At 48.3% G+C, this 26,712-nt stretch overlaps 1 protein-coding gene across 1 annotated transcript; it reads left to right on the forward strand.

Moving 5' to 3' along the window:
• The first annotated feature begins 1,972 nt into the window (after positions 1–1,972).
• ASTL (astacin like metalloendopeptidase) lies at positions 1,973–26,712 on the forward strand. The gene is made up of 12 exons (XM_084807262.1): positions 1,973–2,030; positions 5,755–5,862; positions 7,395–7,456; positions 8,525–8,615; positions 9,701–9,818; positions 13,978–14,159; positions 14,806–14,887; positions 16,453–16,598; positions 17,682–22,178; positions 22,777–22,887; positions 25,835–25,965; positions 26,568–26,712. The coding sequence occupies exons 1-12, from the start codon at positions 1,973–1,975 to the stop codon at positions 26,700–26,702; spliced, it is 5,721 nt and encodes a 1,906-aa protein (XP_084663388.1). The 3' UTR covers positions 26,703–26,712.

Below are 26,712 nucleotides of genomic sequence, written 5' to 3' on the forward strand. Positions count from 1 at the left end.
GCAAGGACTGCACGTCTTTCACATGTCCTCAGCATCAGTTAGCTGTCCGTCCTAGAGGGTGGCAGGGCTGCCATCATCTCTTTCCCCCCTTCCTGGCATTGCTCCAGAGCCTTTAGCAGCAGCCGGACCTGCAGGAATTCATCGCCACAGGATGTGGCCACCAGCTAGGGTGGCTACATCCACACCACCGGAAAAGAGGACAAAAGCAGGCATGGATTTGCATAACATGTGGCCGTGCTAATGTGCAACGGAGATGCAGATTTGGAGAGAATCGCTCTAATTTAAACAGAAATACAACACATCCCACAGCATAGTGGGGAAGACGCCGACCGGGAGAGCGGTGTGCCTACGGCTCAGTCTGCTGTCCCGGAACTACCTGCTGATGGACAACTCCAAGGCCCGCCTGCTGCTCTCCCTGCCTGGGGTTCTCGCTCTTTTTTAGGGTTCTTTCTCTTTAGGGTTTCTCTAGGGTTTCTCTTTCTTTCTCTCTTTCTCTCTCTTACAGTTCTTTCTCTTTCTCTCTCTCTCAGAGTTCTTTCTCTTTCCCTACTTAGGGTTCTCTCTCTTTCTCTCTTAGGGTTCTCTCTCTCTTTCTCCCCGCCCCACCTGCTGCTCTCCCTACTTAGCGTTCTCTCTTTTAGGGTTCTTTGTCTGTAGGGTTTCTCTTTAGGGTCTTTAGGGTTTCTCTAGGATTTCTCTTTCTTTCTCTTTAGGGTCTTTCTTTCTCTTTCTCTTACAGTTCTTTTTCTTTCTCTCTTAGAGTTCTCTCTCTTTCTCTCTTAGGGTTCTCTCTCTCTTTCTCCCCCCCCCCCGCTGCTGCTCTCCCTACTTAGGGTTCTCTCTCTTTTTTAGGGTTCTTTCTCTTTAGGATTTCTCTTTAGGGTCTTTAGGGTTTCTCTTTCTTTCTCTTTAGGGTTTTCCTTCCTTCCTTCCTTCCTTCCTTCCTTCCTTCCTTCCTTCCTTCCTTCCTTCCTTTCTCTTACAGTTCTTTCTCTCTCTTTCTCTCTTAGTGTTCTCCCTCCCTCTCTCTCCCTCCTCCCCTGCCACCTGCTGTTCTCCCTACTTAGGGTTCTCTCTCTTTCAGCTGGACTTGGGCTGGTGGACAGCTCTTCAACCAGAGGCCTGTCTTCCGTAAAATAGGACACACGGCCACCCTACCTCCAACTTATATATATATATATATTTTTAAGGGTTAGACAAATTCATGGAGGAGTCATGGTACCTCCATGTTCAGAGGCATATATAAATAGAGCCCCCACATTCAGAGACAGTATACCTCTGGATATCAGATGTTGGAAACAGCAACAGGAAAAGGTCCTCACCTTAATGTCTTGCTTGTGCGACTCCACCAGGAATATCTGCCTGGAAAGGGCCGGAAGCACTAGGCTGCTCTGACCCAGTAAGGCAATTCTTGAATGGTCCAAGCTCAGCTCGGCTTCATGACAGGAAAAGCTTCCTCTGCTGATTTTTAAATGTGGTCTGTGTTAAAGACACGGGAGCCGTACCAGAAGGGAAGAGTGGCAACCCCATAAACCGCTCCAGTTTGTTTTTTTGATTCTGCGTTGGCTGGCTGAGCCCTGCAAGGAGAACAGACCACCAGCGTATACAGCAGGGGTGGGCAAGTTGTGGCCCTTGCAATGTTTCGGCTTGCAGCTCCCATCAGCCCTGGCCAGCACAGCCAATGGGGTAGGATGATGGGAGTTGTAGGCCAAAGCATCTGGAGGGCCACAAGTTGGCCACCTCTTAGGATGCCTAAGAAGGCTTCATCACACAAGGGGTTAAACTGAACTTCCAGTGAACTTCTTCCAGGTGTTTCTTCTTCACCTGTGCTCCATATAAGGCTCCAAAGGGCCTTTTCTTTGGGCCTAAGCATTGCTTGTAGTTTTTTCTGCCTAGTAGCTTGTAACAGTTGTAATATAAATATAAGAATAGCGCCTGAGGAGTGGGTGGTCCTTGGGCTGGTTCTTCGGCCATGGGTGTGCCCCGTGGCGTTTGGCCTATGTGCATAGGGCTTTGGGGGCTACTTTCAGGTAAGGCATTTCAGTCATTTCTGATTCCATCAAGGAGGCATGTGGGTGTATGTACTGTTCACAGGCCACAAAGGGAAGCTTGCTACAGCCTAAGAACCAGCCCTGTCATTTGGCGGATTGCGGGTGCTGCACTTGTCCGTTGATCAACTTATCTGGGTGAGGATTAACTGCCTCGGGTGCCAGCATCTTGTGGCTTGGCCTGGGGTGTCCTTAGGGCTACCTCTGTCTTGGAGTAAGCGCTTGCAGTGACAGTTCTGAATGTCTCAAGGGTGTGTGAGGATATTCTGAGAACAGGAACGGCGACCGTCTAGATAAATGTGGACAGCTGTCTTGGCTAGGTAGTGCACCTGGCCAAGCCCCTTTCTCTGTTTTATTCCCTGCCTTCCCATATTTGCAAGATAGGGAGAATAATGTTGCCCTACTTTGCAGGTTTGTTGTAAAGATTATTGGGAAGGCAGGTGAAGAAATGTTCTGGGTGCTTAAGAAAAAGCTTGAGGTAGTGTCTGCTGTCTCTTGTCTCTTCCACTTAAGAGTGTCATATGCTTGGGGTTAGTCTAAATGACCTTTCAGGGGTCCCTTACAGCCCACTGCCTCTGATTACAAAGAGATGCAGGATCCCTTCTGACAATGTCAATTTTTATTCTAAGATTTCTAAAAGTAAAGCTATCAGTATAGATACCTGAGGCAACACTTCTCAAAGACCTGACAATAATCAGATGATAGCCAGTAACATTCTGGTGATGACTTCTCATGGGAGCTGGGATGGCTTGAGAAGACATCAGTCTTGGGTGGAGATGACCCATCTTTTAAGTTTCTCTCCCTGCTCCCTAACTAATATGCTAAGTGATGATGAGCTTTGCTTTGTCAGGGGGTGGTCCCTGCTGCCTTGAAAGAGGTGCAGTGCGCCCTCTCCTGAAGAGGCCCTCCTTGGACCCAGAGGTGTGTGAGAACTATCGCCCCATTGCCAATACCCCCTTTTGGGGCAAGGTGCTTGAGCACGTGGTGGCTGGGCAGCTTCAGACGTTCTTGGAGGAAACTGATTATCTGGACCCATTTCAGTCTGGTTTGAGGCCAGGGTACAGCACTGAAATGGCCTTGGTTGCTCTGACTGACGACCTACTCCGGGTGAAAGACAGGGGGAGTGCCACCCTGTTGATCTTCCTGGATCTCTCAGCGGCTTTTGACACCATTGGTCTTACTGGATCGGCTCTGCAGGATGGGAGTTGCGGGCACTGTGCTACAGTGGTTCTGCTCCTACCTGCAGGGCCGATTCCAGAGAGTGGTATTGGGGGATTCCTGTTCTACCCCATGGCTTTTAAGCTGTGGGGTGCCACAGGGTTCTATTCTATCCCCCATGCTGTTCAACATCTATATGAAGCCGTTGGGAGAGGTCGTTAGGAGTTTTGGGGCTGGGTGTCACAGTACGCTGATGATACTCGGCTCTGTTTCTCCTTGTTGTTGGAGTCGGCTGAGGCGGTGAAGGTGCTGGACCAGTGCCTGGAGGCTGTAATGAGCTGGATTAGGGCCAATAAACTGAAGCTAAATCCTAACAAGAAGGAAGGTGTGTGGATTGGTGGTTCCCGAGTCCAGGAATTGGGCAAGCAATCTGTCCTGGATGGGGTTGCACTCCCCCTGAAGGAGCAGGTGCATAGCTTGGGAGTCCTCCTAGATCCATCCCTGTCACTGGAGCCCCAGGTGGACTCCGTGGCCTGAAGTACTCGGGGCCCGCTTTGGCTGATCTGCCAGCTACGGCCTTTCCTGGACAGGGATCACCTAGCCACAGTAGTGCATGTGCTGGTGACTTCCTGATTAGACTACTGCAATGAACTTTACGTGGGGCTGCCCTTGAAGACGACTTGGAAGTTGCAGCTAGTGCAAAATGCAGCAGCTAGACTGCTGACTGGAACACCCCATAAAAACCATATAACACTGGTTTTAAAGAAATTGCACTAGCTGCCAATACGCTTCTGGTCAGAATTCAAGGTTTTGGTGATGACATTTAAAGCCCCAAGCGGCTTGGGGCCTCGATATTTGAAGGAGCTCCTCTCCCTGAATATGCCTGCCCGAGGACTGAGTTCTGTTGGAGGGGCTCTCCTCTTCATCCCACTAGTACAAGACATACACTATGGTGGGACGTGGGAGAGAGCCTTCTCTGCTGTGGCACCCCGGTTGTGGAATACCCTCCTCTTGGAGGCCCGATTGGCGCAGACATTGGTCTTGTTTCGGCGCCAAGTAAAAACGTGGCTTTTTACCGAAGCCTTTGAGGGCTAAATGCATTCCCTAGCGCATTGTTTTAAGTGTTTTAGTTTTTAACTGGTTTTAGCTTGTTTAATAGTTTAATATGTTTTTAGGTGTTTAAATTTATTGTTTTATACTGTTTACATTGATTTTATCTGTATGCTGCCCTGAGATCTTAATGATATAGGGCGGGATAGAAATGTTTTAAAATAAAAATAATTAATGGTAAATGAAAAGTGCTGGAATCCCTGAAACTTCTCACTGCTTGGGAGCGGCTTCACATGCCTATAGGGATGTACGAAAGTTCTGCCACGGATCTCGGGGAGGCCGAATGCCGCCGCCGCCGCCATTTCCAAGTTAAAAAAAAAATAAAAATTGATAGGCTACCGTGATAGGCTATGTAAATGTTTACGTAGCCTATCATGGCTGATTAAAAAAAACAAAGAACGCGCGTACGCAAATGGCAGCGCCCATGGGCGCCGCCATTTGCATTCCTTATTTTGGCATGTCTTAGTCTACGTAAACATTTCTGTAGACTACGGCAAAAATAAGGGGAACGCAAATAGCGTAGTGTCTATTTGCGTCCCTGCTAGCCAGTGGCCGGATGTCCAGCCGCTGGCGGAGCCGGCATGCCAGGATTCGGGGGGGGGGAGGGACGGAGCGCCTCCCCCCCAGGATCAGCATAATCCGTGAACAGGTAAGTGACTTCCGTACATCCCTACCAGTGCCTAACACAGTATTTTCTGTGCAAGCATGCCCCCCTGTGGCGAGAGCTGGTATTTATTGCCTTGACAAAATAAATTTTAAACAGAAAGGCTTTGGGCCTATACGCGCATGGGGGGGGGTGAGGGGTGGCCATTTACACCTGTAATATTGTGTAAATGGGGCCTTTATGGCCACTATGTGTGCAATATTAGATTTATGGAAGTTCCCAAGTTGCCATATTTTTCCGCAAAATGGTGACCGCGGGAAGGACGGGCATTCGCAAACGGCTCAGGGTAGGTGTGAGCGGCTCAATGAGCATGGAGGGCCCCCGCAAGTGTTTCAAGTATTCCTGAAAGCGCTGTTTGTACTTGTGTATTTGTGCTATTGCGCTGCAGCACATTGCCACCTAGAGGTTATGCGGCGGAAACGCAGGAAAGGAAAAGCTCTTTGTGTAGAGCTCAGACCTCAATTCTGCAACAAAACCGAAAGTGGGTGCAGAGATTAACAGCCTTGTGTAGAGAGGCTCAGTGGTAGAGCACCTGATTTGCATGTAGAAGCTCCCAGGTTCAATCCCCAGCACCTCCAGTTAAAAGGACCAAGAATGAGGGGAGGGGAAGGCCCTTCTTTGCCAGAGATCCTGGACAGCTGCTGCTGTCAATCCGAGTAGACGATAGCTGGGCTAGATGGACACACAGTCTGACTGCTTCCTATGTGCCTGGCCTCATCCTGGTGCCTGAGAAGAGGGTATGCATGTCAGTGAAATGTATGTGCCTTTTTTCAGCCCTGACTGTCTGGGGCCATGGAGACACATTTGAAACGGAGAGCACCCAAGCGAATGACTTGGCTGAGGCCAGCAATGCTCCTGATGACATCCTGAACATTAACCAAGGTAAGAGGTTTTCGCCTGGATGTAGTGGCCTGTTCCAGCAAATGCACAGCTGCACTAGGTACTTAACTCCCCTTCAATAAACAAGCTGGATATTGGTCTGTCTAAATATTGCAAATATGCATGGACTTCTCTTAATTTGAGCACCTCTGCAACCTTTTGCTGTTTTGTATAACTTATTGCTTGTGAAAAGGGGAGAGAATTTGCTTTATTTGCTTTATATTATTTGCTTTATAAAATTTCTTTATTTAAAAGACTTCTACGCCACACTTCAATTAAACATTGCCAGGCTGGCTGGAAATAGGCCAAAAAAACCTAATGAAACCTTTCTTCCATTTTCTAAAACTTCTAACATGCCCACCAAGGTTAAGTGCCCCAGAGTAAATAACAAGCCCTTGGCAATGAAGTAGGGAAGGTTTCTCAATACTTGCCCCAAAATGTGAACTGCAAAACGATCTCCCCATCAAAAGAGATTTTTTCTCTATCCAGAGTTGATCTCGTAAACCAGGGGCAAGGAACCCCTTTGAGCCCAAGGACTGAATTCAGTTTCAGAGAAACTCGGGGGGGGGGGATTCAAGTGGTTGGTGGGGTCAAAGTCAAAAGGGACGAGGCCAAAATACCAAAACTACCAGCATAATTTAGCTTCATGCCCTTGCTGCCAGCAGCTAAACCTTTCAACCTTTCAGAAGGGGGGGGGGGGAGCATGACATGATCAGTGGTCAGGGAAAAGGGTGTGTGGCCATGACTAGGGGCTGTGGCCATCTGGGAAATCGGCTGGATTGGGACCCCAGGAGGGCCTGTGGACCTGAGGTTCCCCATCCCTTTCGTAAAGTAATATCTGACTATATCTTCTCTCCTGCACAAGTGCAAATCCTCTTCCTTAGCCATTGCATGACTCATAGATGGCTAGTTAACGGGACGTCTTGGTGTTGCTGTCTGATAGCGGATACCACTGGACTTCGTCCACCAAATATTTACCATCTGAGGGAATAGATGGTTGGGGTGGAATAGAGTTTGGGAGCTGACAGGCCGGCACAAGTCATACTGCTGCCTGAGGCAACAACTAAGACAGTGCTCCCCTTGCATTTCATGTACAAAATGCAGCTGGACTGGCAACTGAATCTTTCCCCAACACTGACCACGAGACAGCATCCTCCCTCCACTGAACCTGAAAGCAACAGGCTAGGTTATGGATTTCAGATAGGCTGTGTGGCACCTAGCCCTCTCCTCCAACAACTTGCTGCCACCTCCCAACATCCGCCGCCTGAGGCAACCACCTCACTTTGCCTAGTGGTAGGGCCAGCCCTGCTGACAGGATCCAAAATCTCTGGCACTGCCAAATCAACCCAGAGATGCCAATGAATCTAAAGGACATTAATTTTGAGGGGGAAATGTTACAAAATCTGGGTGGCCAAAGTGGCAGGTTTAGTTTATGTGCAACTGTTCTTTTAACTCTCGACTTATCGTGGGCTAATTGATGAAGTGATGCCTGAAAGTCAGTTCCACCAGAAGCTGACCACCTTTTCTCTTTCCAGTGCTGATTCTTCCAGAGGCACCGGAAAGCAGCTTCCTGCTCGAGGGGGATATCATCAAGGTGGTGCGTAAGAGGACGGCAGGGTGCCCTCCCAAATTGCTTTTGCTGCCCCAGCTGAAGATCAGGGTCTGGCCAGCCCTCCCTCTGCAACTTGTTGCATTTTGGGACATGGGCTGTTCCCTGACGTCAGCCCTCTTCTCTTTGTTCCATGCAAATGAGAGCCAAACGATGTGATGCAATGCAAAAAGTCCCACAACTCCCCACATTCCCTAGCCAGCCATGTAGGACTTCTTTCTGTCTAAACATGCATAGGATTGCACCCTAAATGCATTTTTGGCATTTAATATGCACCTTTCTTAAAGGGAAATAGCAGCCATGTTTGGTATTACAGGGGAAGGGGGGAGGTCACCCTTTCTTCTGCTGCCATTCCAACAAAAATCACTCCTCCAAATATATTTGCCTTGGTAGGAAAGCTCCATGGATGCCCCTAGGAGAAAGATCTGCCTTATTCCCCCTTTAGGGAATTCTCTTTTGGTTTGGAGCGCTCTAACTCTGGTGCCAGAAGCAGTCATCTGTATCTTACCACATGGATCTCCTGCCGATTTTCTGTGGCGCTCAAGGAAGTGTACGGGGGTCCCAGCCTGCCTTGCTTCAGTAAGATGGCTGCATCAGGTGCCTTCAGACCATGCTCTGGTAGACCATGCCTGCCAGCGTGCTCTTACTATTCAGAACTTACTAGAACTAGCAGGGTACAAAAGGCTAGCTGGAGGGAGAATTTGGGGGCATGGTGAGTGGTGGGATGCAGGAGAAGATGCGGAAGGAATACAGGCGGGGTGCGTCCACGTAAACAAGGGAAGCCACGTGGCAAATGAGGAGCAGCCTGATGAAGCAGTGAGGCATAGCTGCCTTTAACCAATTCCCCATGCGTGAGCAGCCCAGCCCCCATAGCTGGCAGCATCGTGGGGCACAGCCAAAGTTTTCCCTGCCACGCCACCTACAAGTGAGACGCCTCTGTGGGTCACTTCAGACTCCTGGTGTGAATCGAGTGTGTCCCTTGCAGGTGAACCTTGGATCCTGGGGATGGCAGAACTGTGAAAATGGTGCCAATTCCTCTCTCTTTCTGATATCTAGAGTCCCTTCAGGCTGTTTTCATCTGCCAATCCAAGATGGCCGAAGAAGAGAGGAATTATTCAAATTCCCTATGTAATTTCCTATAAATATGGTAAGGAACAAACTCTGGAACCCCTTCCTGTAGGAAGTGGGGGAGAAATGATGCAGATCCAAGGGAGACAAGTTGTTATGAATAGCTGGGTGGGGTGGGGGAGGTCAACTCCGACCTTGCTGGGAGAACAGGAATAAAAAGATCAAGGGGTTAAATGGCCCCGACATCCTCTCTTGAACTCTTCTGGAATCTATTTCAAGTAGTTCCAATGTTGTTTTTTCAGCTGGGCAGGCATTTGCCAGGGCTCCTCTAAGGGGCAGATTAGCTTGGCTTCTTGGCAGAATTAAGCCCGTGAATGCCTAATTGACTTTAGAGAGCTGTGAAATGTAGCCTGCTGCCCCACAAAGCTGGAATGCTACGGGGCAGCAATTGCAGAACGGAGAGCTGCAAAAATTTGTGCTCCTTCCTTGGGAGTTGAAGACCTTATGGCTGTGGAGAGCTACGGGATAACTTGGCACTGCAGAGCCTGCACCATGCAGGGGGTTGGACCAGCGGGGGCTGGCGGCTGCCATGTCAGTGGGGTGGTGGATCTGCTCGGGGTGCCAGTCAACTCTAATGGAGCTATCCAAGGCCCCACTGGCATGGGAGCCACCAGCCTCCGTTGGGTTGGATTGGATTGGATTATATCCAACATCCAGATTATATCCCAGCCTCCATTGGGTTGGACTAGATTATATCCAACATCCCCTTCAATTCTATGACTCTAAAACAGCTTAGCTGTTCAGAGAGTCAGAGTTTCTTTGGTTGGCGCAAGTCTCAACTGCCAGTTTGGGGATTCTTGCTCACACTCCTACATCTGGCCGCAGAAAAGTCCCTTTCTCATTGGGACGCAAGGAGACCATGCTGCTGCTGCAGTGTCACCTCCCCAGGATGATTATGTTTGGTGGGGAGAGGAGAGGAGGAGAGAACCGCAACTACAATGATGTGTGTAAAAGGCAGCCGCAAGCCCACTGAAATGCCATGCCGTTGGTTAAAGCCAGAGCAAATAAGCTCAGCTTGTGACTAAGAGCTTTTCTTCTGGGGAAACAAATACTTGTTCTGAGCAGTCTGCCGTTGCTCCTGCCTGTGTCCTATTCCTCTGACAGATAACTCCAGTGTGAAGACCATTAAGGGAGCATTTGAAGACTTTGCACGGCTCACCTGCATCAAGTTTGTCCCTTATTCCTACCAGAGAGACTTCATCTCCATTGCACCGCTCTCAGGGTTAGTAGTGATTTGGAGAATGTGTGTTGCTGGGGGAGTGATGGCCTGGTGTCCACTTGTGAATTGCCACAAAAAAGGACACAAATTTGCATAAAATGTGCATAGGCTAATTTATACGTATAGATGCACATTTAGACATTATTTTATAACTTAATTAGAAACAGTGGAGGCTGGTGGCTCTGATGTCAGTGGGGCAGTGAATCTGTTCTGATTTTCACTCAGAACTTTAGAGTTCAGTCTAGTTATATTATGAGACTGTGATTAGTAATATCTTGGGCTGGCTAAATTTTTAAGCTCTATTTTATATATTAACTGAAGGGTTATATAATATATATATTATAGAATATATATATAATATAATATATTATATATAATATATATTATATTATATATATATATATATATTATATAATATAATATATATTATATTATATATATATATATATATATATATATATATATATATAATGGTTATATATAACCATTATATGGTTATATATAACCATATAATATATGGTTAGTGGAAATGAATTGTATGCTTGCTTCCTTGCTGTAAGGCTGATGATATGATACTGAAATCTAAGGTTGATTACCTATGCTGTACTGAAGTGTAATATTGGCAATGATATAGGTATAATTTTTAAATAGAATGATACTTGAAGTTTGTGTGGAATGCAGTTTAAATTTAATCCTTTGAAGTAACTTTTTAATATTTTTTCTTTTCCCCTTCTGCTTTCCTCTTCCTTTTCTTTTCTTTTCTTTTCTTTTCTTTTCTTTTCTTTTCTCTCTCTCTCTCTCTCTCTCTCTCTTCTTTTCTCATTATTGCTGTGTCCTATTAAGAATACTGTATTGTTGGAAACTGTAGATAATGACTGGGTTGTTGGTATTGTTTATTTCATTTATAAAGATAAAAAATAGAATAAAAAGTATTTCCAAAAAAAAAAAAGAAGAGTTCAGTCTAGTTCTGACTAGTTCTGAGTGGATTCACTGCCCCACTGACATCAGAACCTCAGCCTCCACTGAATATAAATACAGTATGGGCTCCTTCACCACATGGAGTTTTTATCCTGCTATTGAGATTGCTGACTCGTGGAAGTTTGCAGGTCCATTTCATGATATTGTTAACCTCCAGGGCACATCCAGAGGTATTTCCTGGTTTTTCCATCTCAAATAGATCCGTAACTAATGAACCATTTTTTAAACTCGGAATGTAATGTGATTAAAATAGCCACTAGATAGTGCTGTTTCAATGAGGTCTATGGAACATTGAAGATTAAAAGCTTCCCCTCTCATCAGTCATGTGGTTGCTGTCTGGGAGCCTGTGATAAACGTGGAAAGGCTCCAGAACGGGAGGGCTGTGCGGGTTTTCTTTAGTGTAAAGGTAGCCTATATCTCACCCTCTGTGCCTCCCTCAGTTGGCTGTCCAGGCGCTGTTGATGGGCAGCTTCAAGGCTGGCTAGCTCGTCCTTCTGATGGTCCTTTATCATTAAATCAGACTTGGGCTGGGCAGCCCTTAGATCCAAGGACACTTTCAAATAGAGAACAGTCCACTAGAAACCCTTCAGATAGAGCACTGTCCTCTGTAAAAGAGGCCACATGGCCACCTTACGCTGACCCACCTCCAGTAGAAGCTGGAGTCTGTCCCCTATTCTTCTTCTATTGCTGTTCTGCAGCTCTGCTTCCTGGTTTGATATGCTAGATTCTACTGTATCAAAACCACACTCATTATGGGGTTATGTACATATTAGACAGGAAGCAAACCTTTCCTTCTTGGCAACAAAATGTTGACAGTAAAATATTTGCAATCAGACTTGATATCTAATTACTTCCTTCAATAGTGCTCAACTCTGGATGATATATGAGAACTGACTCACAATAACAATTGATACAGTTTTGTTCAAACTTAATTGGTTTATTTTTAACCAGCCAGGAAACGTCCCCATGAATAGATGAGAACCACCTCAATCACATTTTGAAGTCCACTGTCAGTTCCAAATATCTAATTCTGGGGATAAAGTCCAATGTCAGAGAACTGACCAATTTGAGTGTTGTCTTATGGCCTTTCCCCAAATGTCATTTCAGCCTTCGTATGTACAGAGTAAGCTTGGCTGTCCACTGGATTTCATACCACTTGAAAGTTCTGATGCAGTTCATGGATCAAAACAAAATATGCTCAATGGCATGCTTTGGAAGGCAATATGATTAGAAGCTCATATTTAAATACAACTTTTTATGCAGAATTTTAAAATTAATTGTAGATTAGTGCAGTAATAAGGCATAATAGACTTGTGGATGAACACACACAAAAGTGACATTGAATTCAACTGATTCATCCATCTTACAATTGTGGCATGCTTACCAAGAAAACCTGGCCATTGCACCATAACGTATCTATCATCCCTGATATGGATGTCGCTACCACAAGATGTAGAGTACCACAAGCTGAAACTTAATCCAGACAAGACGGAGGTACTGTGGGTTGGGAAACCAACTACTTCAGATGGAGGTTTACAACTGGTCTTAGGTGGGGTTGCACTCCCCCTGAAAGCCCAAGTGCGCAGCCTGGGAGTCCTCCCAGACTCTGAGCTAACTGGGGAAGCCCAGGCGGCTGCAGTGTCCAGGAGTGCTTTTTACCAGCTTAGGCTGGAACGCCAACTACGGCCCTATCTGGAGAGGACAGATCTTGCCTCAGTTATCCACATACTAGTCACGTCCAGCTGGACTACTGTAATGTGCTATGCATGGGGCTGCCTTTGAAGACGGTTCAGAAACTCCAGCTTGTGTAGAATGAGCCCACCCGAATATTGGTGGGGGCGAGGCGATTCTATCATATGATGCCTATACTGCGCCAGCTGCACTGGTTACCGGTGTGTTTCTGAGCCCAATTCAAAGTGCTGGTTTTGACCTTTAAAGCCTTAAATGGTTTGGGACCAAGTTACTTGAAGGACCACCTACACCCATATCAGCCTGCCCGCACTTTAGGATCAGAAAGAGAGGCCCTTCTCATTTGCCCACCCATGAGAGCAGTCAGGTGGGTGACCACACATGAGAGGGCCTTCTCTGCAGTGGCCCCACACCTTTGGAACAACCTGCCATCGGAGGTCTCCCATGCTCCATCATCACAGACTTTTAAGAAGGCCTTGAAAACATGTTGTTGCTGATGCTTCTGTTAACATCATTGTTGGTTTTATTGTTTTTATGTTTTTATCACTTTTAGTATTTTAACTGTTTTTATGTATTTTATTGCTGTGAGCCTTGGGAGGGCTTCAGCCCTGAAAGGCGGCCAAGAAATATTTTAAATAAATACTGATGTCCACCAATTTGGATGGCTTTAAAAGGGGATTCGACAAATTCATGGAGGATAAGACTATCAATGGCTACTAGTCCTGATGGCTATGTGCCAGCTCCTCCAGTATCGGAGGCAGGATGCCTCTGTATACTAGTTGCTGGAAAACATGGGGGGGGGGATGGTGCTATTGCACTTGTGTCCTACTGGTGGCTTTCCCACAAGCAGCTGGTTGGTCACTGTGTGAACAGAATGCTGGACTAGATAGATCCTTGATCTGATCCAGCAGGGAGGGCTCTTCTTATAAAGTGTACCTGTCTGGGCTCAGCTGTAACCAGCCAGCAACTTCATGCAGGAGCAGCCAGGTTTCATGAACAGGGAGGCGGGATTGCCGTAATCCTAGAATCCTTACCTTTATTATATCCAATCAATTTTAGCCATTTTCTCACTATCAGCATGCATGCAGTATTGCTGAGTGTAAATAATTGACTGCCAGGAATAGTGTCACCTGTGCTATGGAGCTTGCTCCCTAGGGAGATCTACAAGGCCCATTCCATTGATGGTTTTAAACCAGCCTTCCTCTAGATGTTTTGGACTTCAACTCCCATCAGCCCCAGACAGCACGGCCAATTATCAGGAATGCTGGGAGTTGTAGTCCGGCAGCTTTCAAGTTTACTGATTTTGAGCATTTTAGAGTTGTCTCTAATTTCTTTTGTGATTTTATCTACTGTTAGCTGTTTTATGGTAGGAAAGCGAAGACATCTGTTACTTAAATAAGCATGCAGGCTCTCTCCGAGCATTATTTCCTCTGGTATGGGATGTTTCTTTTGACTGCAATACAGTTTCTTAAGGCATCTCCCTCTCTCCCTCCAGTTGCTTCTCTAGTGTTGGACGCATTGGTGGGATGCAGGTGGTCTCGTTGGCTCCGGCTTGCCTCAGGAAGGGGAAGGGGGTGGCCCTTCATGAGCTCATGCATGTCTTGGGCTTCTGGCATGAGCACTCGAGAGCAGACCGGGACAAATACATCAGCATCTCCTGGAATGAAATCTTGACTGGTGAGTGTTGCCTCTGCTCTTCCAGTTAGTTCTGTTATGGGGGGGCGATGCATCTGACTGCTAGGGCCTGGCCCAGCGGTAGAGCCCACACCTGGCCCGCACAAGGCTCCAGGTTCAATCCCCAGCATCTCCACGTAGGGTTGGGAAAGGCTCCCGTCTGAAACCCTGGGGAGCTACTCAGTGGTGCAGCTGGAAAATGTTGGGGCTTCTGGGGGGCCCTTTAGATGGCCATGTTCATCATCTCAGTTGTAAAGTACACGGCTAGCATTTCTTTCCCCACCCCCATTCTGTGCTTTTCAACAACTTCCACATTCCTAAGAATGTTTGAGAGAGAAAAACAACTTTGCCAAGCTTGACAAAAAAGAATCTCTCTCACCATCCGCAGTCTCGCCTTTTAAATGTGTTTGAATCATCGCACCAGCATCAGGACCACAGGAACAAAATGGAGATTGCTTCTCACCCGTCCCTCTGTCTAGATGCCCTCCCTCCTTGCAGAGAAAGTTTAGGACAGGGAACTGTACCCCTGCCCTGGCCTAGATGCATGCCAGCCTTCCACCCTGCTGTGCACTTGGACAGCAAGCCATCCACTGTCGCTGAGACTCAGTTCCTTGTGGATGTGCGCTATATTCCCTTATTGCCTTCCCAGGTTTTGAAATAAACTTCATGAAGTCTTGGAATACCAACATGCTGGTGGACTATGACTATTCATCCGTTATGCATTACGGCAGGTACACAAGGCTGCACAAAGGCTCCCAGGCACCATAAACAAAACCTCCCCTCCAATGTTGGGGCTGCAGAAACTTGGCTATTGCAGGTATTTCCACTCTGTTAAAGGGGCATTGCATGTTCTAAGTGCATGGCCTCCGAAAGCAAATGCAGTTCCTGTAAAGGCAAGATTTTCTGATCTGTTCTGGAGCAGAGCATTAGCACACACTGTTCCTGTTCACTAGAAGTCTCTGCTTTGCACATATGTGCATATTCTTCCAGAAGCCATAGGAAATGCTTGAGTTACCTGTCTCTGAAGTGCAACATACACTGGACATGCAATGCTTAGAAAGGCACGGTGGCAATATGAAGCCTTGCAGCATAGGGAAGGGGACATTACAGTGGTAGAGTATCAACCTCGCATGGAGGCGGTCCCAGGTTCTGCCCGTGGCATCTCCAGTTAAAAGGACCAGGTAGTAAGACTTTTCCCTACCTGAGACCTTGGAGATTATCAGCATCTGTAGTTGAAAGGATGAGGGAAGAGGTGATGGGGAAAAGACCCTCCTCTGTCTGAGACCCTGGGCCCATCTACACGGGTAATTTACTCTGGTGCTGCAGCACCTCAGAGATGGTCATGACACATGACGATGCCACCACTTCGCAGCAATTGCAGGGTTTCCAACTTAGAAATCCACATTCTCGCAAAGGTGTGTTGTGCCAGATTGTTTTTTACTGCAGCTTCCACGTGGTTCCTGTGGAGTGTGCCCAGATTCCCTGAATCAAATTCAGTGTAGTGGGCATGCCTAGGGGTGTGTTTTGATCTTGTGTCACTGCTGTGGGATGCCCCTTTGCTTTTGTTCCCCCCGCCCGCCCACTCATTCGCAGCTGCACAAATAGGCCTATACAAAGGAGCACATGATGTATGGAAGACAATATCAAGCAGGTGGGGGGAAGAAGGGGGATTCCAGTGACTGTTTCTCGGGAACGGATTAACTTCTGGGCACACAAGAAGCCGGGCCTGCTGCCAAAGTAATCGCAGGAGGTGGGATACCCCTCAGTGGTTTCACCACCAACTCCTGTCTCATCCCTTCGTAATTGCGCACTTGTGGAGAACAAAACTGGGGGGAAAAGATATTCATGAATGCAGTGTGACATTTACACCGACATCAGACTGTGTGTGACACAACACAGCAGCACTAATCACATCACAGTAGTTGATAACGCTCCCTTCAATTCGTGGAGCTCCACCCACACAAGTCAGGACTAATACGGTTTGGGGAGCTGCGTGCCCTGCGACAGTAGTTTTTCCCCCAGCCAGTACATTGCATTGCTTGCACTGTGTGTCACGGTGGGAACTTATTTGAATTCAGGAAAATCCTACTTAAATCAGAATCACATCATAAAGCATCTCCATGTAGATGGGGGCCCTGAATAGCTGCCAGGCAGAGAGGACAGTTCTGGGCTAGATGGAGAAATCATCTGACTGAGTATAAGGCAGCTTCTAATGTTAAGCTGAACTAGGAGAGTCTTAACTGGGTAAGTACAAGAATGGCTCTTGTTGCTAAATATTATTTCTCTCCCCTACTAGGAATGCCTTCAGCATGACTGGCTTACCCACCATCACACCACTTTCACATTTTTACACCTTCCTTGGCCAAAGATGGAACCTGAGCAACTCAGATATCGCCCGAGTCAACAAGCTCTACAAGTGTTCGCAGGTTGCAGCACAGCCAGGTAAGGACTTGGACTCCACAGGCTGAGTTTCTTGACTGCTGTGACCATTGAATGTGATGGCTGGCAATCAGGTTGAACAGATCTATGCTCTCTAATTCTAAATCCCAATAAGAACTTGATGAGTGATATACCTGTACTGGCTGAAAAGCAGTTGAGGTAGCAAATACCTGTAGTTTCTTTTAGGACATCATGACTAAGCTGGCTTCGAAACTAGTTTAGGTTGGTTGCATGGAGATGCCTTTATTGCCTAGCCCTTCTACCCCACATGGATGTTTCTTGCATTTAATATCAGGAGAAAACCAGGTTTTCCCTTGATTGTACTTCTCTGTCAGAGCACAATCAATCATGGTGCCCTGCAAGAGCACACCATACCAGGTACGGTCATCATTTGCATGTGTACATCTTTTGATGCCCACCTTAACCATGTGTGAAGGGCCCCTACTGGCTATGATACTGGAATGAATAGCGGTGGACGTGGGATAACTAGGTAAATGTCAAGAGGTTGCCCCTGCTGCCTTCTGAAATCCTCAGGTAGCCAGAATCAACACGCAGACAATAGGGCTCTTTTCCAAGGCTTTATTCCCATTCAACCTAATGACGCTTACAGATGCTAATTGCTTGATCTTACAGAGGGAGACTTAAGAGAGCTGCCTACTCGGGGGTTCTAACCTTAGAAATCAGTTGATCTCTGTTTGGAGGGGAAGGCGGGAAACCTCTGTACTTATGAGCTAGGAGGAGAGAGTCCACCCCTTTCCCATGCGGCATCGGGGCGCCGCTGTTGCCGTCGCGCCAAGCGGGCTGAGCGCCTCCTCTCAGCGCCCGCCATCTCCCACTTGACGCTGCGCCAGTGCCTAGCATCCAGAAACTCCTGTGGCGCCTCCCTCTCCCTGCCAGGGCCACTATCACTCTCAGGAATGTGTACCAGGAGGGGCTCTCCCCCTGGCTGCTCCTCTGAACAGCGCGTGGGTTCCTCTCCCACGGTTTCTATCTCTTCCTCAGAATCAGAACTGCTTTGGGGTTCTATGGGCGCCGATCCAGCCCTGACGGTAAAGATATTCTAATCTATTGTGCCTTTATTTTCAGAAATATCAGCTGAGAGAGTCATCAAGGAGAAGGTAATGGACTTTGTGCCAAGCAAGACTGAGCCCTGTTCGACTGCGAGCAAAGTGAAAACCTTGACAGCCTGGAGCCCCAGTTCCACTGCATCTGCCAGTGAACTGGCCCATCCTGCCAAAGAGACCCTGGGGGCCACCATCTCCTCCAGCAGGGCTGTTGGCAAAGGCTTAAGTGCTATAGAAGCCCAGACAAGGAGAGTATGGCCATTTGGAACAGAGAAGCAAAACCAAAGTATGGTGTCTTCAGAGACCCCTGGCAAAGCAGAATGGAGTAGAAAATTTATAACATCTACAGCAGAGATGCCGCATAAAACCCAATCTAGAGAAATGGAGAGTAAAATGGTGGGCAATGTTGCCCAGGAGACCTCTGTACCACGCATTCTGCAGAGTCCCTATGGTAGTGCTAGAGAGCCTCCAGGCTATCAGGAGGCCTATATACCAAGTGGGCAAATCTCCATGGAACCAGGGACAAGAGCCGCCCCAGAGCTGGAGCTTATATCTTCCTTTCTGACCCAAGGCCCAGTCCCTTTTTCGACAGAAATGGTCAAGGAAGCTACCATGAGGCCTGGTAAGAAACAGTTGGGTGAGGAGCTTTCTGGAACACAAGCCACACCTCTGGAGTACAGAACAGAGCTATCTATTGCTATGGAGGTGGAAGGTTCACGGGCAACAGGAAGCAAGAAATCTGAGGGTGAAAATGACTTTCTAGGCCTAACCGAGGGCTACCATTTCTCTGTGGTGAAGAACCAACCCAAGGAACAATCCGAGGAGCTATTCCGTCAAACTGTAAGCATCTCTGGAAACGAGATGGGCAACTCTGCCAACAGCCAGCCAGCGGGAAGCGTTCAGACTGAAGTGATGAGCTTTTCATACAGGACGCTCTCTCCTAGAGCCCTCGGGAATCCACTCACTGCGTCCGGTATTATGGGATTAGGAGGAGGAACCATAGGCAGTGAAGCAAGAAGCATGGAAAGCTTTTCCACCATTGTCAGCCGGAGTGGGATGGAGGCAAAGGAAGTAGAAAGCTCTTACGGCAAGGACGGGAGCGTGCCGGTTTACCCCTGGTCCACCAGCAGCAGTAGCAGCAGCAAAGGGTATGCAACAAACGAAGAGGAACACGGTGTGCTACCCAGCCTGGGAGCTCCAGGTTTTGCAAGCGCGGAGGCTCAAGAAAAGCACCGCAGTTGGGCTACTGCTGGAGCCACACCATCTCCATGGACTGGAATCATGGGCCATCTTGATGCTTCAAGGCGAAAGGAAGCAACTCCCTCCGAGAGCAGCCCTACAGGGTATTCAGTGGAGGTGGAACCGTTTTCTCGGCCACTCGCTCACTTGGCAAGAAAGGGTGACGGGTGGGGGGCATTTCTTACACATGTGCCTCTGGGATCTGGCTCGATGCATGTCGCTGAGCCTAAGGTGGAGGTCGCGGAACGCCCCCCTGCCCACACAGAGTTGCCAAGCCAAACGTCCCCCAGAGGGGACCTGGGCTCACGGGCCATGGAAGCCAATCAGGCTGCACTTCCTCCAGGGGGAACCACTCTCCCTCAGGGCCCAAGCCCCAGAACAGCTGGATTAAGCCCCGAAGCTTCATGGCCACAACCAAGCAACACGGAAGGCTTTGGCCCCAGTGCTTTCACTGTGGGACGGACTCTATCTGCAGAGGTAGAAGGTGACGCATTACAGCAGGCCATCGGAGTGGCATCCATCGCAACAGGAGAGGGGCCAACTGTGGGGCAAAAGATTAGTGTGAGCCACGGGGAGGTATTTGGAACTGGACTCCCCCCAAAAACCAAGATGCGTGGAAGGACACCTGTGTGGAGACTGTTCCCCACAAAGCTGTTTTGGAGCCAAAGGCCCATCCGACCTGGGCATGTGGCAGCAGAAACCCAGTGGCAACTTTTGTCTACCCTTTCCATAGGAACCGGCGTCACTGGAACAGGGAACAGTGAGCTACAAGCTAGGAGTTGGAATGGGCTAGGGATGACCATGCCTCTAAGGCAGTGTGAAGGGCAACTGGCTGGCTCTCTGTCTGGAACACCGTCTTCGCATGCGGAGCGCACTACCAAGCTACAAACCTCCCTAGGCATGCAGTTAAAATTGGGAGCCACTGGCGTGTCAAGTCCAGGAATGGAAACCAAAGAACATGGATCTACCTTGGAAGGGAGACCTCTGCCAGTGCGAGAAACGAGGAGTCCTCTCATCTGGACGAGTGGCTCTAGCAGCACAAGAGGGAGAAAAAGAATGGGCAACAACACAGATCTTCTTAAAGAAGAGACTTCATCAGCAGCAATGAGTGAACTGAGGCGGACAATGCCACGTGAGAGGACTCCAGAGAAGACTGAAGCAAGTGATAGAGGAGCGGCTGAAACCAGTCATGCTGCTTCTTCCAGTTTCTCCACCATCTTGGTTCTTCGCAATCCAACTCCGAAGGGACCCCAAAGCTCTTTCCTTTTGGGGAGAACAGATTCTGTCATGAACTCCGAGAGCCCATCTGCACAATCCCTGGAACTAGCCACTGGAAGAAAAAACTCTAAATTTAAAGAAATCATGTCCTCTGCAGAAGGAGGACCTTCTGAGCCCGAAAATGTCACTGGCGAGATGTTCCTCCATGGGACAAACTGGGCCACGATCCCTGCACAAGAAGGCACCGCTAGGAGAAGCAGTGCACAGTCTCCCTTGTTAGAAATGCATCCAACGGCATTGCCTCATGTCACTACAGGAAGGACAGCTCTGCTCCTGACTACTGGCTCCCTGACGCCTCGCCAGCCTGTGGACTACAGAGAAGGGTCTACTGGCAGCCATTCTACAATGGAAACTCTGCCATTGACAGGAAAGGCTCTTGCAGTGGGCACCACCACAACATTATCAGCGTACCGGCCCACTGCCACCCCTCAAGAGTCTTGGGAAAACCAGGCGACGCTATCAGTTGACGCCAAAGAGGGCCCAAGTACCGCTTCCCAGGAAAATGGAGAAACTGAGATGGAGTCTGATTCTGGCAGGCTGGCTTCCACCGAAATCCACAGAATACCACCTGCCGGAGTGTCCAGCCTGGGATGCCATGAGGAACACACAGCAGTGGCAGAACTCCCATCGTTCAAACCTGAGCATCAAATCAAAATAGAGCGCTTGGAGGGAATGGCTGGGCCCACATCTGAAACCAAAGCCACAGCACTGCGTTTGGAGCAGCAAGGGCATGGCCTCTTGGCGCAAAGTGGCACAGATGCGCCTGAAGGTCCAGCTGCTGCCTCAGTTACAGGTGCTGGATTCAAGCGACCTGAGCAGACTGGTACTAGCGTGGCAGGAGCCTCCAGCATAGGTGCTAGTCCCTCCCCCGCTCAGTTAACTTACACTGATTCCAGAGCTGCCCAGGGGGAGAAAGGGACTGTGTATATTTCTGCTGGCCCCATGAGCAAACTGCACTCTGGTGCTTCTGTGCTTCCCCACCCAGGCAATGGAATGACGGGAGTGGAACCCTCTGTTCCTGGCGCCCAGAACTCTCCTGCCACTGAGAAGGTGGAAACAACCATTCTTTTGGACAGGAACTCAGAAGATATGTATCTGATGGTCACAGAGTTCCCTAAAGAAGCTACTATGGTCACAGGAATTCCAGGGGTGCATCCCCAAACTCTTGGCTCAGCTGAAAGTGGCATTTGGTTGAAGAACTATATGCCACACGCAGCCCAAGGTCCAGAAGAGACGTATGGTTATGGTGGATTTCCCCTAACCAAGGGGACTCCTGCAGGAATAGAAAATGGAGACCTACTTGCTCCCTCTCCAGAACAATCAGGACACACCTCTGAGACCCAAATTGTTGGGAAAGTAGAGGGAATATCTAAGAACCATGTTCAGGAAAGAAAGCCAGAGCGAATTAGGGGCCTCTCTGTAGACAACCATGACTACCTCCATGTTGGCAAGAGATCTCTGCTAGAAATGATGGCAACTGCAGCATCTCCCAAGATGGCTCAACCAGAATGGAGTTATCTTGATGGTGACCTGTCAGGGTCAAATACTGAGCACCTGAATCCTAGTAAATGGAAGATGATGAAAGCATTCCTAAAGGAACATGTGTTAAGAACCCGGGTGGCTGCTCTGATGGGGAGCACACGCCACCTGCCTGCTCCAGGATGCTTTGAAGTACATTGCGGTAATGTGGCTGATGGCCGCAAGAATGGGGCCTTCTCAGTAGAAAACACTGCAAAGGCAGTGGAGCCGGGAAAAGTTATAGGGATGTCCACCTCCAAGTCTCTTCTCCAAAGGCTGGCTTCTGCTGTGAAAGAGGCAGGAAGTAAACAAGTGGTCCACAAAAGAACCCTGAAAGCAGCACAGCCTTTGGCCTTCTGTGCCTTTGAGAAGGACGTGTGTGGCTGGGAGCAGAGCAAGAATGATGACCTAGACTGGATGCTCGAGAAGGAACAGGAACAGGCTGCTACAGCTGTGGAAGATGCAGTGCCTTACAGGACCTCAGGTGATCCATGACTGAGATGCTCTCGTGCAGCTCCGGCTACAATTTGGGTGGTGTGTGTGTGTGGAGAAGAACTCACCAGTGGATGGCACTTTTGGTCTCGCACTCTTCCAGTTGTCCTTTTAGGATTCAATTACACTCTATATTAAATGTGTAGCATGTCACTTAACCTGACTTTTTTTAACTTTTCTGTAAGTGCACAGGGCCTTGATTTGTATTGGGACCACCACACAAGGTGGAGGGATTAAACATTCCCACTCTGCGTCCCCCCTCCATTGGAGCCTTTTCTTTCTTTAGCCCGTGTGTGTGTGTGTGTGTGTGTGTGTGTGTATTCGGGGGGGTGGGGTGGATTTATGGGGGGAAATGGCTGGATGGGAAGGTTTAACCCTTACCCATGCACGGTGGTCCAGTCTGGATCAGGGCCTCTCACACTAAAGTTAAAAAACCCCCATCCAGTTAGGATCATCTACACACTACACATTTCATGTAAAGTGTATTTTAGTCTTTAGTGATGCCCAAGTTGTGTGTGTGTGTGTGTGTTGGGGGGGGCGAGGGTAGAGTCGTGATGGGCCAAGCGATAATAATCCCATCTCCTCTCCAGGTAGCCACATCTCCCTGAAGCCTTCAAGAAATGTTCCTCGTCAAAAGGCTGTTCTGATAAGCCCAGTCTTGCAGGGCATCAGATGTCTCAAGTTTTGGTACAGCCCAGCAGGTAAGGTGCTTCTGTACAAAAGGGTGGGTGGGATGGGAAGGACAAGCTGAGCTGGCAATAGTTGTGTAGCTTGTCAGGGTTGGGCTGCTAGCCGAGAACCCAGTGGGTCTTTTAGATAACAAAAGGATCTTGCTGGAAATGGCTGGCACGCCAGCTGGAACCCTCACGTCCTAACACTCAGCCAGATGACTATGGATTCTCTCCTTCCTTGGTGTCTGTGGGGGATACGAAGTCTGCACTAACTGAACACAAGCTCCTGAACAACAAAACGTGCCTAGATTTTGGATCTATATCAGCCTTTCCCCAACCTGGTGTCCTCTAGACTGTTGGAAAGTCTGGTGTAACTTACAGCAGAGTTACTTTATATAGAGAAAGCGTGGCAACACAGCATTTAGTATTGGAGGCCATAAACACAGGCCAGAGCTAGTTTAAAAGAACTTGAAATCAACTTATTTGTGCTTTTATGCACATAGAGAAGACTATCTAACATGGTTCAACTACAAGCATCTCGTAAAGCTGGGTGCAAGAGTGTGAGTAAGTGAAGGCATGAGATATAGTTACATGCTTCCTCTCTGGAGAGACTGCATGGTGATCCTTGTTGCAGAGGCAAGAGGAAGAAGAAGGAAGAGGAGGGAGAAGAAAAAGGAACTGATCAAACAACAAAGGACATTCTCTATCGCCCCCTAGTGTCTGGAAGCATGCGGAGTGGTTCCTATACTCCAAGACAGACATGTTGGACTGCAACTCCTATCACGCAACTGGGAATGATGGGCATTGTAGTCCAACACATCCGGAAGACACCATGATGGGGAAGTCTGATGTAGATGCTTTGCCTTGTGAGGACAGCTTCAGCCTAGCCAGAGTTTCTAATCCATATGGGTAGCAAGACATGATTTCTAACATGGGTTTGTGGAGAAGCCTTGGAAGCCTGAGCGCCGCAAACACTTAATCTCTGGCCCAGATTGCGCCCTCTCCACAAACAGGTTTTGTCAACGTATCATCTCTCCCTGTCTTTAAGTGTGTGGCGTCTGCTTGTGCACGTCTGGGGTTGCTGAAGGATGGGGAAAGGCAGGAGAGGATGCCTAGAGAAGCCTTCTCCAATCTGGTGCTCTCCAGATGTCCTGGATGTTGACTCTCAACATTCCTGACCATTGGCCATGGTGGCTGAGGCTGATGGGAGTTGAAGTCCAACACATACGGAGGGCACAGTGTTGGGGAAGGCTGGTCTAGAGGGACTTGGGGTTCAGTGAATGGGTTGGGAGCACCCTGGGGCTGCAGCATTACCAAGAGGGGTGGAGCTGATCCATCCCTTGAATGGAAGACCATAGGGAGCCCCACGAAATAGCAGGATAAAAACTTATTTTTGTAAAAAAAATAAAAAAGATTCACTTATCCTTGCAGAAAAATAGAAAGCAGTTGGATGCCCCCCGCCCCCATCCCTGGGTGTGAGTTGCATGTATGCAGGAAAGGGCAGTATGCAGGTGCTAGCCCTTGACTCGTGGGGGGATGTCGGGGGAGCCTTGGTCTCTTCCAGCTTGGCCAACACAAACAGCTGCCCAGCGTCATCCTCGGTTTTGACCATTGTTTCATCAGTAGGCAGTGGATACTCAGAGGCAATGCACACACCCTTGCGTGAAGGAAAGAAGTTTATTTAGCTAAAATAGGCTGTAAAAGTGAGACAATCCATTAAAAGCATACAGCGTTTGTTCCTTCAGCTATGGAGAACCTCTGCACAGGCTGATCCTGAACCGGTGATGAGGGCCAGGCCATTATGGGGTTACGTCTGATCTTATCTTGGTAAGATGTCAGGATTCCTGGTAGGTGAAGGAATGTATGGCTTATGCTTTGAATGTATTCTTGCTTTTTCTTGCTAAATATACTTCTTCATCCAGTGGTGTGTTCATTGCCTCTGAATATCCCAAAAGAACCATTGCTTATTGACAAGACAATTGGATCACAAAGAAGAGAAACGGGTTCTCAGGATGCAAAAAATAAATTTATTGTAGGAAGCCCAACGTGTTTTGGCCTTTTTCTTATTTTAGGCCTTCTCCAGGGGGGAGAGAAAAAAGCCCGCAGATTTTTTTCAGCAAAAGATTGTCTCCTGCGTCAATCTACTGGTGACGGGAAAAGAACAACTGCCGATAGACTGACACAGGCGGCAATCTTTTGCTGAAAAAAATCTGCAGCCTTTTTTCTACCCCCTGGAGAACCCATTTCTCTTCTTTGTGATCTACTTTAGATGCTTACCTCCTGTTTTCTTGACAAAACAATTGGCCAAACCTCCTCTGACTAGGAAACAGCAGAGCTGCCTTCTACTGGAGTCAGATGTTTGGTCCATCAAGCCCAGTATTGTCAACACTGGCTGGCAGCAGCTCTCCAGGTTTCAGGCAGGTGTTTTTCCAGCCCCACCTGGAGATGCTGGGGATCAAACCTGGGCCTTTCTGCATGCAAAGCAGGGGCTCTACCACTGAGCAATGCCCCCTATAGCCTGAGCTATGGTTGATTTTCTGTGTGTGTTGTTCTGAGCCAAAATCCCCCGACAAAACAGTGGGAGGGAAGGGGGGAAAGGCATTGTCTTTTTACTCCCCCCCCCCCCGGAACTGCTTGCAACTCCCCATTTGACAATCCTATACTGGGTTTTCTCTTCTGGTTTTTGGTTTTATTAAAAATGGATGGAATAAAACATTAGCAGCTTGGGGATGAGAATTCTGGGCCAAAACATCTGGGTGTGTCCGTGCAGCACAGCCTTCCCTAACCTGGTGCGCTTCAGATGTGCTGGACTGCAATGCCCATCATTCCCAGCCAGCACAGCTGTGGCCGCGGTGGCTGGGGATGATGGGCATTGCAGTCCAGCACATCTGAAGTGCGCCTGGTTAGGGAAGGCTGTTGTATCAGTGTTTGAATGGTGGCAATTCTAATTCTGCATGAGCAGCTCCTCTTTTTATAGTAGGTGAAATCAACTTCTACATAAAGCTTCTGAATTCCTCAGAATGGGACAAAGTCTGGTCTACAAAGGGGAATCGAAGTACCAGCTGGCATCAGGCAATGGTAGCCACTTCCGAGGCTTGTGAGCTACAGGTAAGCACTTAACCACAGCCTATCTTGGAATGCATGACTGGTTAAAATAGCTGAAGCCTTTTTATATGCCCAGTCGGTAAAGCAAATGGGGTAAAGAGCAGATTTGAAGAGCAACGCCACCAGAAGTTCTCCTGCATCAGCTACACGGCGATACCTGCAAGGTCTGCAAGAGCTTCTGCAGGAGACCTTCCCTGTGGGATAGCTCTGTGTCTCGTGCTCCAGGCCTGAAGGTTTACAGCTTATGCAAGGTTCGAATTCTGATTCTCCCAAATATTTGGCTTCAGTCTTTAGGAGCCTGGAATCTCAAAATCATCTTTGCCAGATGCTGTTAACTCTGGGAGGGAGCTGCCGATGGGGACTTCCATCCCAGGGCTAATAGCAGCTTTGCAAGAGGGGAAGAATTTCTGTCAAACCTGTTGTGAAGAGGAGAGGGTTAACTCCCCCAACACGCTGCAGTCCCGATTCGGCTTCGTGGTTGTTTACCCTTAAAATGCGTGCTGATTGCTTGCCGGCACCCAGTGTCCTCAGGCAGCTTAATTTCTAGGCCTTTGAAAGTTGCAGGCAGTTGGAATGCAACGGAAGTCTCTCTGATCTCTGTGCAGGTGGTGCTGGAAGGTGTGGTTGGCCCCAGAGGGAGGCGACAGGCTGAAATTGATGATCTGCTTCTCTGCACGACACCATGTTGGCAATGTTACAATAATAGGACTTATGCTATGAGTGAACAAAATAAACGTTAATGCTCTGTTG

This window comes from Heloderma suspectum, chromosome 6 (genome assembly GCF_057233095.1).
Source record: "Heloderma suspectum isolate Gila_16-S chromosome 6, 16-S_ref, whole genome shotgun sequence".
NCBI lineage: Eukaryota > Metazoa > Chordata > Lepidosauria > Squamata > Helodermatidae > Heloderma > Heloderma suspectum.

Coding starts and splice junctions, on each gene's coding strand:
- ASTL (XM_084807262.1), top strand. CDS start 1,973: ATGGGTGTGCCCCGTGGCGTTTGGCCTATGTGCATAGGGCTTTGGGGG. Junction 2,031..5,754: donor GCTTTGGGGGCTACTTTCAG/GTAAGGCATTTC, acceptor GCCTTTTTTCAG/CCCTGACTGTCTGGGGCCAT. Junction 16,599..17,681: donor GCAGGTTGCAGCACAGCCAG/GTAAGGACTTGG, acceptor CTTTATTTTCAG/AAATATCAGCTGAGAGAGTC.